The sequence below is a fragment of the Sparus aurata genome, chromosome 11, assembly GCF_900880675.1.
Source record: "Sparus aurata chromosome 11, fSpaAur1.1, whole genome shotgun sequence".
Lineage (NCBI taxonomy): Eukaryota > Metazoa > Chordata > Actinopteri > Spariformes > Sparidae > Sparus > Sparus aurata.
The window spans coordinates 26,141,590-26,154,376 of record NC_044197.1 but is presented as its reverse complement, the minus strand read 5'-3'; the positions used below and the strand labels follow the sequence as shown (position 1 = coordinate 26,154,376).

The 12,787-nt window shown below is 39.4% G+C and overlaps 1 protein-coding gene across 1 annotated transcript in view; it reads left to right on the top strand.

Annotated features, from left to right (window-relative positions):
- col24a1 (collagen type XXIV alpha 1 chain) overlaps positions 1-12,787 on the top strand; it is a 109,556-nt gene that overhangs the window by 51,175 nt on the left and 45,594 nt on the right. The window contains exons 13-19 of the mRNA XM_030434034.1: positions 1,770-1,823; positions 2,366-2,410; positions 8,712-8,765; positions 9,063-9,107; positions 9,482-9,535; positions 9,956-10,009; positions 10,843-10,896. Coding sequence (XP_030289894.1) covers positions 1,770-1,823; positions 2,366-2,410; positions 8,712-8,765; positions 9,063-9,107; positions 9,482-9,535; positions 9,956-10,009; positions 10,843-10,896 — 360 coding nt within the window. The remainder of the gene's footprint in view (positions 1-1,769; positions 1,824-2,365; positions 2,411-8,711; positions 8,766-9,062; positions 9,108-9,481; positions 9,536-9,955; positions 10,010-10,842; positions 10,897-12,787) is intronic.

Here is a 12,787-nt window from a genome sequence, read left to right as displayed (position 1 = left end):
AAATGTTTCACGATATACCATATAAACCCCCTTTGCTGTAAAAGGCAACTAATTGCCTTTAGAAGTTACATAATTTGCTAAATTGAGTCAACTTTGTGCAATGTTGTCTCAATATAAATACATCTGTGCCATGAAGGCCTCAGAATTTGTTGAAGAACAAAACTTAACAAACAGCATCATAAAAAACCAAGGAGCTCACCAAATAGGTCAGGGACAAAGTTGAGGAAAAGTACAAAGCAAAGGGAGGTTATACAAGAAATCCAAACATTCAATATCTCACAAAGCCCCTTTAAATTCTTTAAGTTTAGAAAGAACACCAGCAAATCCACCAAGAGAAAGCCAGCAGCCTAGACTGATGGACCAAACAAGCAGAGCATTAATTACAGAGGCAACCAAGAGGCCAAAAGTAACCCTGAGAATATGTTCACAGGACAACTATTCTTTGTGCACAACACAAATCTGGCATTTATGAGAGAGTAGCAAGAGGGAAACCTTTGCTGAAAGAGAGCCATAGGAAATCAGGTTTGGAATTTGCCATAAGCCATGTGGGAGACACAGCAAGCATGTGGAAGAAGGTACTCTGGTCAGGTGAGACCAAAACTGAACCACAAAAACACTATGTGTGGCAGAAACTCAACACTGCAAATAGCCCTGAGCACACCATTCCCACAGTGGAACATGGTGGTGGCAGCAGCATTCTGTGGTGAGGCTTTTCATAGGCAGGTACTTAGAGAATAGATCAGGACTGAGGGCTAGATGGATGGAACCAATACAAGCAATTGTTCTTTTTTCAGTATGCAAGAAAACCACACTTTACCATCCACTTGATAGATGCATACAGGATATGTCTCCTGCTTTTCGTCTCAGTGATTGTTTGTGTCTCATCAAAAACAAAGCATTATGCATGCTTTGTGTAAACAAATGGTAAAAAACCCAATAAAATCTAGAAAAGTCTAAGGGGGATGAATACTCATACAAGGAACGTATGTCCTCTTAAAAAGGCAGTACTTCATATCCACAAATACCCCAGGGACATCAACAGGAGATTCATTTGTAAACTGCATCTCCTGTGAATGTGTTATAAGGGCAGTACACTGAGGACCACTGGTTAAACAGTGCAGAGAGATTAAAGAAGAGGATTTAACACTATTCAAGGTGTGGCAAATCATATTGGAAATGCTCCATGGCATATAGTTTGGCATTGGTCCTGCAATGCCAAGTTTGTTCCAGGGTGGCATTAACAAAAAGCCAGTTAGATTAAGATAAAGACAGACGGAATGTCAAAGTTAGGCCTCACACTGTGAAAAGTTAATGTTTTAAAAACAAGCCTTAGCTTTTCTGTGTTGAAGTTGCCAAGCGGGCAGGCAGCCCAGTGTCTCTTTCATCCAAAGGTTTTTTTTCTGGAACATTGAGCGATGTCTGGCCAACTGGATCAGAGTCTGTGGCCTAAGGGCTTTTGTAAGCCAGTCCATAAGCTTACCAATACATGCTAATCTTGCTTCATTAAATAAGCATTCATTCACACCATGTCAATACAAATTTGATCTTCATCAGCAACGAGCATGTACCAAGCTTTAAATAAAGTAAATGCAATGCGCAACAGAAAACATACAAATGAAGTTATGGTAAGAAAGTAGAAAAAAGGATGAGTAAAAAGCTAAATACAGTTCTGTTCATTCACCTGCATGGAAGAAAACTGAGTAGAGGGTATATTTAGCAGTGGTTGCACAGACTTTTGTAAACTGAATGTGGATGTACTTCCCTCACAGGGTGTGGTGGGTGATGTGGGGGAAAGGGGGCCTCCCGGTCCTGATGGCAATGAGGTGAGAACCTCCTGGTGAAATCAGCTGTCCTCTCTTTTGTCCTGCACTTTTCATCTCCTCCCCCCTTTCTGTCATCCATCTCTAAAATCGGGCTTTCTCTGCTTCTGACTTGCCCTCTCTCATCAGTGATTGTGTTTTACAGGAGCACAGTACTTGGCTAGATCCTACAGACTATTCTTATAAACCTAATGTGAACTGTATGTATAGTGTCTAATAGAAAAACACAAAAGTGGATACGATTTTGACACAGATAAAACTTTTACGCCAAGTCTGATGCAAATTCTTGAAGAAAAAAAGCAGAAGATGGACAGTACTGACCATTTACACATTTTCTTCTGTGGACAAGTATCCAAATTACTAATCAGCCTTGTACATTTTGGGGGTTTCAGACATGTCTGTTGAGATCTTTTCTCATGGCAGATGTCAGTGCGTGATAACATAAAGTGACACAGTATTTCCAATGTAGTCTTGGGAATAAGGAATGTGTAATACTGTAAGTGTCCTATCCTGTGTACTAAGGATGTTGCTGTGATGTTTCACAGGGGCCTGTTGGTGGGACTGGCATTAGCGGCTTTCCTGGCCTGAGGGTGAGTATCAGTTTTGCAATGTTTATCTTCTTTAATGTGTTACATTTCCCATGCCAAATAGGCGCTTGGTTTGATCAGTCATTCATTTGGCTCACAGTTCTGCTTCTGTCTCTTCTTGTTTCCGAGATTGCATGTCTGTCCATCTTTCTTTCTCCATGTCTGTCTCTAGTGGTTGGATTGTGGTTTGGATGATGGATAGCAGGATGTGCTGAACTTGAGCCAAGGCTTTTTGTTTTTCATGGCAGCAGTGTATTTCTCGCTATTAATGACAGCCACTACTAAAATCCTCAGGGACTGTATCTTTGATAATAGTGTATTCATGTTCAAAGTTGTTCTTACGACTTCAGTGTATTCCTGAATCATGAACTTTTCGTCGAAATGTGGAAACAACATGAATGCTACAAAAGTCTGTTGTATTACAAATAGATTTTCTCCCAGACTTGTTGCTGCATAAGTACCTTCCAAAAAACCACTGAGATTATTTAACCTGACTTGTTATCAGGATTGATACAAATACAGGGCTCCAGACTAACTTTTTGTACTAGGAGCACAGAGGCCCCTAACTGGAAATTTTAGGAGCGCAATCACAAAATTTAGGGGCACACACTGTAAATCAATAATATATATGTGTGTGTATATATATATATATATATATATATATATATATATATATATACATACATATATATAGCGCAGCGGACCTGGTGGAAGTTAAAGTGAAACCTATCAGCTCCACCACGCAGGTAGCATCAAGAGTTCATTTCGCCACTGTTCGCTGAAACCTTCTCCTTCCGCTCTACCAACATAACCAGCCTGGAGGCTCTGTCTTATCACTGCAGTTAGAAAGAGTAAAGACTGCCACAGGCCTTAAAGACAGCATGCTGTTTTTTTTGTTTTTTCTCAACTGTGGAACGTACAAGTTTTAAAAAAGGCCTCTAAAACATCCCCGGTTCATGTCAGCAAAATAGAGACAACTGTGTACATATAATTTCAAGCTTCATTTATACTGGTTTGCTGTCCTCGTAGCATGGGGATTTATTGGGGTTTTTCAAGGGTCACTATGTGTGCTCTAGACACATCTGGATGGCTTCCCCTTAACATTTACCTCAGGTACTGGCTGTATGTCATCTTTTACTACGGACACAGACATGAAACATGCAGACACCCTTTAACAAGAATATTATCACAGAGAGGGTTACATGTGTGAGGCAATCACACTAATCATCTAGATGCAGTGGAAAAGAGGATCACTGTAACACTTATCAACTGTTTAACATTGACTTAACTGTAACATAAAATGGAATCAACTATACATCCACTATTTATGCTTTGTAAAACATTTATCAAGCAATTATACAGGTTTATAAACAAAAGCTGCAGATTTATAATGTTTATAGATGAACCACACACTAGTGTTATAAATGTCAAATCATGAACATTCAAAGTCAAACTCAGAAGACATTGAGATTGTCAGATTTCTCTGTAGGAATGGCTGATCTCTTATTCTGTGTGTGTGTGTGGTTTGAATCAGCATCTTACTTTGATCTATAAACACCACATGTGCTTGTAATTTAGCTTTTAATGCAATTTTTTATATCTTTAATATGGCTTGCCTCACTACTGCACAGCCCGCGTCTTGAGGTCTGAAAGGGTGTAGATTGTGACAAAATCTGACTTTGTGAAGGCATAGCTTTGGTCATAGGATAAACAAATTCATATGTTGGAAGGCACCTTGTCACTTAAAACTCATGTGGCCACGGACCATGTCTTCTCTAATCGCTTTTTAATATATTATTGGCTCTACTGCTCTTTAAAACACTTTCATTCTTTAAATCATACAACTGAATCTGTTTTCAACTTTTGTAATTTTGTTTAACATTAAGGCCCCACTATAGCCAGTGTTACTTCCTGGTTTTTGGTTAACAATTTATTCCAAACAGACAACGGGGATGTGGTTAAACATCCAACATAATCAATTACCATGGCAACCATGTAAACCACCTATCAAAATAAATATCATTAGCATGAATAGCGATGATGGTCACTCCGACATAAGTTCTTTTTGAAAACAGTGTGGCTAATTATTATTAAGTTCAAGATTTCCTGTCATTGTTTTATTTATTTGTATTCATTATGCTGCAGACACTGTCTTCTCTCCAGTTTTTGAACATAATCCAGTATCTCTTCACTCTTTAAATAATAGTTTGTGTCTGATATGGTTTAATCAAGATTGTCAGGAAAGCAAAATATGACTTCACTAATCACTCATGTGGCTGCAAGCTTTTCAGAACAACATCAAACAAGAATAGGTTTAGAGACTTAAATGTACGAATATGATATGCATGTAATATGAATTATTTATTATGGATATGGCCAAACAACAATGCCAATGACACAAATTGAAAGAGGAATTAATTAGTTGTAATTAAAGCAGATTTGGTAGTTACTGGTCCATTTCAATGAATTGCCTGTAAGTACTTTCGAATAATCATACAAGAGAGCCAAAATCCTTAATCCTGTCTTTGATGTAATTCATATTTAGTCAACTTTCCAGCTGCATGATTTTGACACAGGATAGATCTCACAAAGAGCTTTAATTTGACATCTAAATCTAAAACAAATTTTCACTTCCCTGTGTCAGTCACACCTTTGTGGCTCTGCTCATTTATTGGAAGGCAATTACACAAAGTCAGAACTTTTGTTAAGTAATCTGAAAGAGCAGAAACAGAGCAGCAAGTGTTCGTTCTGGTATGCACTTGATGTTGTTGCCAGTGTGTGACTCAACAAAATGTGAGACAGCCAGACACTCTTTTACATCCTAAATAGAAAAGCAAAATGGTGAGACAGAGACAAAAATAGTTGTTTGATATTTTTGGGGATTTTTTTGTGTTTTTTACTGCTTAACAAACCTTACTTACAGTGTTTTGGGAGTTTTGCCATGTTAGGTGTAATGTGTATGAAACAATCAAAACAAAACATTTGATGTTTGATTGTGTTGTGTTGAAACTATAAGTACAGGAATACAGCAATCTGGTATTCGTCAAGTCTTTAACCACTCGTCTTTGGAGAAAATGGTTTGGATGATCTCTAACCAACTGGCAGTCAGGCCACATCTTGGAAGCATTTTGAGCAAAGGCTCTGTGTGGGATGTTGATGTACCAGATCACTTCAGCCGGGCTGGTCGACACCAGTTTTTTGGGAAAGTTCTTTTTGTCAGCTCATCTCCTCCTTTCAATACGTAATTTTCCGTGTGTTTTCTGTTGAAAGCCTTGTTTTATTGAGTGCATGTGATTTGTGTCTATTCGGCTGCAGCACCGCAGTGGAACTGTAGCATCAAACACCAGCTTTACACAGTCCAGATGGACTCCAAGTTTGGGCCACATGTCTATGAGGACATAAAATTAAACCATATTTTCTCACTCACCCCTCACTTTTTTCACAGATTTGAGGAGAGTGACAGAAGTTTGGATAGAGGATAGTGTTCTGATAGTAACATTTTCAGTCTCAAGTTAGATACGAAGTTCAAGATTTCCTGTCATTGTTGTATTTATTTGTATTCATTATGCTGCAGGCACTGTCTTCTCTCCAGTTTTGCAACAAACTCTGGTGTCTCTTCACTCTTTGTCCTGTTGTTGAAACTTTCCTGATGTCTCAAAGATATAAGAAACCTTAAAGATCCCCTCCAGACATTAATAATTCTCCATAAAATACGCCACTTTAAATTGACATCTACTCATTCTACCTCATTTAAATTTCCAGAATCTATGAATACTTCATTATTTTTTATTTCCACAGTTTTACTGTTGGACACATAATGTCACAACAAGACAGTTCTCTCTGGATGTGCACTGGAGGCTTCAAGTTTCCAAATCACACTTGTAAGTTGAATATTGGACTAGAAATTGGCATCAAAACTAATTGTGATGTTACAAATCTCGTAAGCCGCCTCATAAAATCCGATTTTTAATTAACGCAGAAAAAATGTGCACTTTGATTAAATGAGTGTAAAAACAACCATCTAGTGTCAATCTCTGCACATACAGTACACTCAGCATTCTATACAGTGGATCTCAAACACTCAACTGTAGGAACAAGAATCAAAATACTTTGGATTTGAGGGGGACCAAGTGAGCAGGCTACCTACTTGCTTTACTATAGGCAATGGAATATAAATGGAAACAAGGGCTGTGTTTAGTTTATTGTGTTTGTGTGCATCTGTGTGAATGGTATATATGTGCATGTGCATGTGCTTGTGCATACTTAGACTTGAATACAGACAAACAGTGGCCAGCTTAACCACATGTCTACTGTCTTGTAAAGGATATTTTTCTGTCCAGTCACACATTCTAGCCATTCTCACCTTGCCTCAGTCAATTAGAGTGGATGTTGTGGGCTGGCAGCAGTTAGCAGGGCCAAGCCCAGACCCATACAGATCAACAGGATACACTGTCAACACGGCTTAGTTCTGTTGGAAGGCCGTGACTAAAAGGAATGCCCTGTGTAGGAAACAGCAGATAGTTCTCATGTCAAAATAACGTTTCTGCCAAGAAGAAACTGGAAACACTAAAGTGAAACTCTTGCCAAAAAGCAACCAAGGTTTTATTTGTGATTGAATATGAGTCAAACCTTTGTGTAAAAGCATGATTAGCGCTAGCATCAAAATCGCTATTTTTAAAACACTACGGGCTCTATCTTAACGATCTGAAACGCAAGTATCAAACGCAAAACGCAAGTAGCTTTGTGGGCGGATCTCAGGCGCTGTCACTATTAGGCCAGCGGGATAAATGACTCTTGCACCCGACGCAAATCTGAAATGGGTTGGTCTGAAGTAGCTACATTAGTCATAGGTGTGGTTTGGGCGTAACGTGCAATAAACCAATCAGAGCGTCATCTCACATTCCCTTTAAAAGCAGGCGCGCTTGTTCCATGGCGGATTGCTATTATAATGGCGAATTTGCCAGGCGCACGCCAGGAGCGGTTTACAGCCGAGGAGACCGACGTTCTCGTCAGGGCTGTGAAAGACTGAGAAGTGGCATCGTATGGGGATGGGAGAAATCCATCCAAATTATCTTTGGTTAAACGGGCGTGGGAGGAAATTGCCACAATTGTTTCTAAGGCTGGCATCCCCAGGATATCGCACTGGGCCTCGGGAGCAGTGCGCATGGGCCGAGCAGTGTGCAACGGTCAGTTGATGAGGGAGCAATGCAAACACCAAGGTGCAGAGGATCCAGACCCACTACACGCCGTGGCAGCATTGTCAGACCGGACCGCACTGTCCGGGATGCGGCAAGGTATTAATGCCCGTCTTGACCGGGTGGTGATTTTGCTGCGGCCTCTGAGGCGCATCGCCTCAAGTCTCCAAACGCACCACCTGCTCCTGTTGTGCCCCTTCCTTCTCCTCCCCCATCTCCATCTCCGTCCACCCGCTCCACTAGGAGCACATCGCGCATTGCCACTCCCGGACCCTCAGGGCTACGGCGGGCGCGTTGCATATCTGTTTAAATCTTTTCAACTTTTTTTGTATGCTTTGCAAAAACGGCAACTGCTTCCTTGTAGATGAGAGAAGCAAAGTGTATGCACGTTGAGCACACGCTACATTATGGCCAAGCATGCGCCCTTAAAATACTGCATCTGAATAAGCGCCACTGACTTTAGACTAAGTTTTTTCTGGTCTGTTGCGGAATTGTTTTCTGAAACAGCAAAATAGCACCAGTGAACATTTGCACCGGAACACGCCTCCTCTTTTCGCTGAACCGCCCCCAGGAGCGCAAGCTATTCCCTAATTTAAGGACGTGCCTCTGTGGAGGGAAAATTCCAATGTGCGCCGAATGCAAAATAGGAATTATACAAGCGCCAGTGTACAAAGTCAATTGCGCTTAGTGCAAGATAGAGCCCTAAGAAGGCTCGACACAACACGAAACTTTGCTCGTGGTATCACCAAGTCTCTACACATGAACACGAGCATTGAGAACATTGTTTGTGTACACAGAGTTTACTAAAAAGAAAGTTTTTTAACAACTCACTTTAGTAGCTGTATCTTCGGCGTGCTGCCGTCATGGCAGACAAAAAGTGTTGATCTTGAGTGCGACCTTTCATCGTAATTATGCTTTTACATGAAGATTTGACTCATATTCAATCACAAATAAAGCCTTGGTTGCTCTTTGGCAAGAATTTCGCTTTAAGTGTGAAAAATGCCATTCGGTTTCAGATAACAACACTTACTGAGGATCAAAAGTGTGTGTGTGGGTGTCTGCATGTTTGTGATACATAAATACAGTTGTGTGCCTCCTTCCATCCACAGGGGGACCCAGGGCCTGAGGGATTGCGAGGACTGCCTGGTATGGTGGGACCTCAGGTATGTTACATTGACTACAGCAGGTGCCGTAGATTTTAGGAAAATAATTAAGAATACTGTTAGTTGTCAAATTTACCCAGAGAATAATCATAATAATCGTCATAGATTTAGTTTGCATTTTAATATGTCAACTTTCATCATTCATCAGTCTCCTCCATTGCTTCACTTGTTTTGCAGAAGTCATTGAATCATTGAGTCAATGAAGGCACTGATTCTTCTCAAATAATAACCCCCCGACCTCTCTTTCTGTCTAATTGAGTGATTCTGCAACTTTCCCCCTTCCTCTCCTTGTGGCAGGGCCCAGCAGGACGAGCCGGCCTGCCTGGATTGAAAGGTGATAAGGTGATCTAAATATTTATATTATTGCAGTGTATCTGTGTCTAATGTCTCATTAGCCGTGTAGTTGGAACATCGCAAAAGTTTCTGTTGACATTTGTATACATGCCCAACAATGTGAACTCAAATTCAAATATCATGATATGGTCTTGTTAAATATTGGTATCGTTCCACAATGTGTTTCGGCTTTCATGTTTTTTTTCATGATTTTTTTGATAGCAGCTTGTCTAGATAGTGTTTTATAATGTATCAAACAGTCATGTTACCCGTTTATGTACGGGTCTTTGTCTACAGTATCTATCTTTTATCTATGCTCATATTGTCATCACTGTGGCAGGGTAGTGTTGTGTTATATCTCTGTATGATACTGTGAAATTCAGGGTGAAGTGGGACAAAGGGGCCAACCAGGAGAGATGGGATACCAAGGTGATAAGGTATGTCTGCTGTCATACAAGGAGATTTTAAGCAAAACACAATATCCTGGTGTGCAATATCTGAACATGTTGTACATCAAACTGTTATTATCATCAGTTTTTTTCTTGATGGTAAATTACACAGAAGGGATGTCTGTTTACCTCCTGCAGTGACAAGTAATTGGTCAATAGCAGGAACATTTGTCTTTGCTAAATCAGAAAAAGATTAATCAAATTATTTCCACAAATAAGAAATTCATTTTGTTTGAATAAATGCAGATGTTGACTCATTAATCATATGAAGTCACCCCATAATGCTTGTCCCATTTGAATTAGGGTTTGTGCAAATATTCACATCAAGGCATTCGCAAAGTTATATGGACACAACAAACACAAAGGGTGTGTAAACCAGTTTGAGAGTGCTATTTTTGTATCTTTCAGGGTGCTGCTGGTGCGCCTGGTCCTACTGGGCCAAGAGGGAAGCCAGGACCAACGGTATGTTCTTGTGAGTGTATGTATGTATGTGAGTGTGTGTGTGTGTGTGTGTGTGTGTGTGTGTGTGTATGTGTGTGTGTGCACATCCAAGAGTGAATTTATTCGTGCATCTGTGTGTGTTTCCATATTTGTGTGAATGTGCAGACATGCCATGTCGGACAGGTTTTTAAGGCTTTTATAGACAAAGCCAAGTAACCACAGTGTATCACAATTAGATCAGGCCTCCCTTTTTGTGAGCTTGTAAACTGAATTTCGTTTTGGTCAAAGTTACACACATTGGCTTTTTCATGAAGCCAAATGAAAGTTTTTAAACATGTGTGTGCTTATCAGCAGAATCAAGCACAGATTAAAAATAAAGATGAATCAGTAAAATGCCCCTCTGTTCTTGTTCATAATGCATTATTAACACATCCAGATGTTGTTTATTAAGCGTCAAATGTTGTTGCAGTTTAGGTTACTACAGTCCTAGAGTCATCTGAATAACTGTATTGTTTATTGAGACTGAGACCTTCCCTTGAGGCTTGATATATAAGTTCAAATGCAGCCTTATGTTTATGATTGACCAGTGCAGATTTTGTTGTTTGCGCTTCACCAGGCAGAGTAAATTAAGCTTTTTTTCATCATATCAGATAGCTTCAAAATACAATGTGGTATCACAGTGAGTCAGAAATATTATCTTTCTGATCCAGATTGTTACATGACGAAAATGACAGAAAACATTATGTAAATGATAAAAGAGAGGAATTGTATGAGAAAATTGGAGCCAAAGAAAACACAATGATAAAAAAAAGTTTCTATTTTTGACCTTCTGTGTCTTCTGTATTTTTTAACAGGGTCATATCGGTGAAATGGGGGCACAAGGACCACCTGGTCCTCCAGGACCAGAGGTAGGACATACGTATGAGGAGTTTTTATATATTTTTTTTAGTTCAACATATCATTTTATTTGTTCTCGGAATGGAGGATCAGGACCACAAACATAATCACATTATGTGAACAGTGACCAGTTCTTTGTGTCTGTCTAATGCAGATAAGACTAAGGTTTTGACGGTTTACTGCTTGTTTTCCTTTTAAGTGCAATGTGTAAGATATGGCAAGAATTTTTGCTATGTTCAAATTAACATTAACATCATGAACAGAGATATCTATTGAAGTTAGAATGCTAACCAGCCTACCCTGGCCCGTCCTGTCTAATACAGTAATACTACATGGACCCTCAAGAAGTGATCATCTGATAGCCCCATACTTCCATCTGGAGGATGTACTATGTGAGCAGTGAGTTTACTACTTAGCCCAATAGGAAAACAAACTAAACTCACAAAGTCTCAATAAAGAAAGTATCTTACACCTATTTTCCTTACAAAACGGAAAAAAACAACCATGTACCTTCTGAATTTAGTATCTTCTGCCAAACCAAGACAAGCTTAATTTCAGAGTAAACTGCTGATGCCCTCTCTTTGGTAGCTTTGAGGGCTGCGGTGGGGAACTTAATTAGTACAATATTGGAAGGCACATAACTTAAACATGATTGAAAAAAAGTAGAACAAAAAATTGATTTGCTTTACAAGTCTATTAATTGGCACAGTGCAGAATGCTGAATAGTATAGATGAAAAGTGGGCGAGCCCAAACACAGAGGCAGCTATAAAACATAATCACCCTGCTTTACTTTTTCTATTGGAGTGTGTGTAATGTGGAAGGCACAGAGCCAAGCCAAGACCTCTTTTATGAATGCTCCCATTCAAGATTATGATCACATAAAGAAATTAAAGAGATATGGAAGTCGTTGTGAGGGTTAAAGTAGCAGGTAGCTGAAAAATGCAGATCTCACTCTACCACACATGTCTGAGGTTTTGGCCGCAGGCTGCAGTGACTTTTTCTGACTGAACATGAACATTTAAAACATGGTGTAAAAGAAATACCACACACGGCATGCCAACACAATGCACAATACTAAATTCAATCAAGAACAATGTAGCCGTAAGGATAGGAATAAAACATGTGTATCTGGGGGCAACACGATGGCTCAATTGTGCATTGTTAGTCCCCCCAGGAATTCGCGATTCCGCGATCGCCGAAATTACCGCAGATTTCTTGGCCGTCCGTGGATTCAAAGACCTTCCGTGGAATATCAAATTTTGCATGTAGTTTTCATTCCGGCAGACTTGATTGCACATTTTATTTCAGCATTTCATTGCTGTAACTAAATGTTTACATTTACTATCTGCAGTATGCAGTAGGCACTTTCTGTTCCTAAACCTTCGACCATAGTTTGGCGAAAAGTTTTGCACTTTTTATGTTGCAAATAAATCTGCCCAACAGGGACAAAGAAAATGTTGATGTTGATTATTTTAAAACCAGTAATAGTAGGTTCCACAATGTTTTACAGTGTTCTGGTATTGCAATTAATTTCATAAGAGAATATTTAATTCATTATTACATTAAAAAAGTATGCTTTTTTAATGGCTTGAATTCTTGATTCAAGCCGCGGAATCAAGAATTGCTCTCCGCAGAATCAAATTGCTCTCTGCGGAATTTAAACTTTTTCTCTGCAGATTCCTGGGGGGACTACATTGTGTCCTTGCCTCAAGCAGTCCAGTGTACAGTGTCAAAAGTAGCCTTCTGGTAAAGTAAATCATACATACATTTACATGTATATACTATAAACTATGGGTTGGCTGACTTTCTACCTTAACCATTATTGGATCCAATATTCCGAATATCCAATTATTTTTTATCTGACTGACATTAAAATACATTAATTTTAAAAAAATGCACTA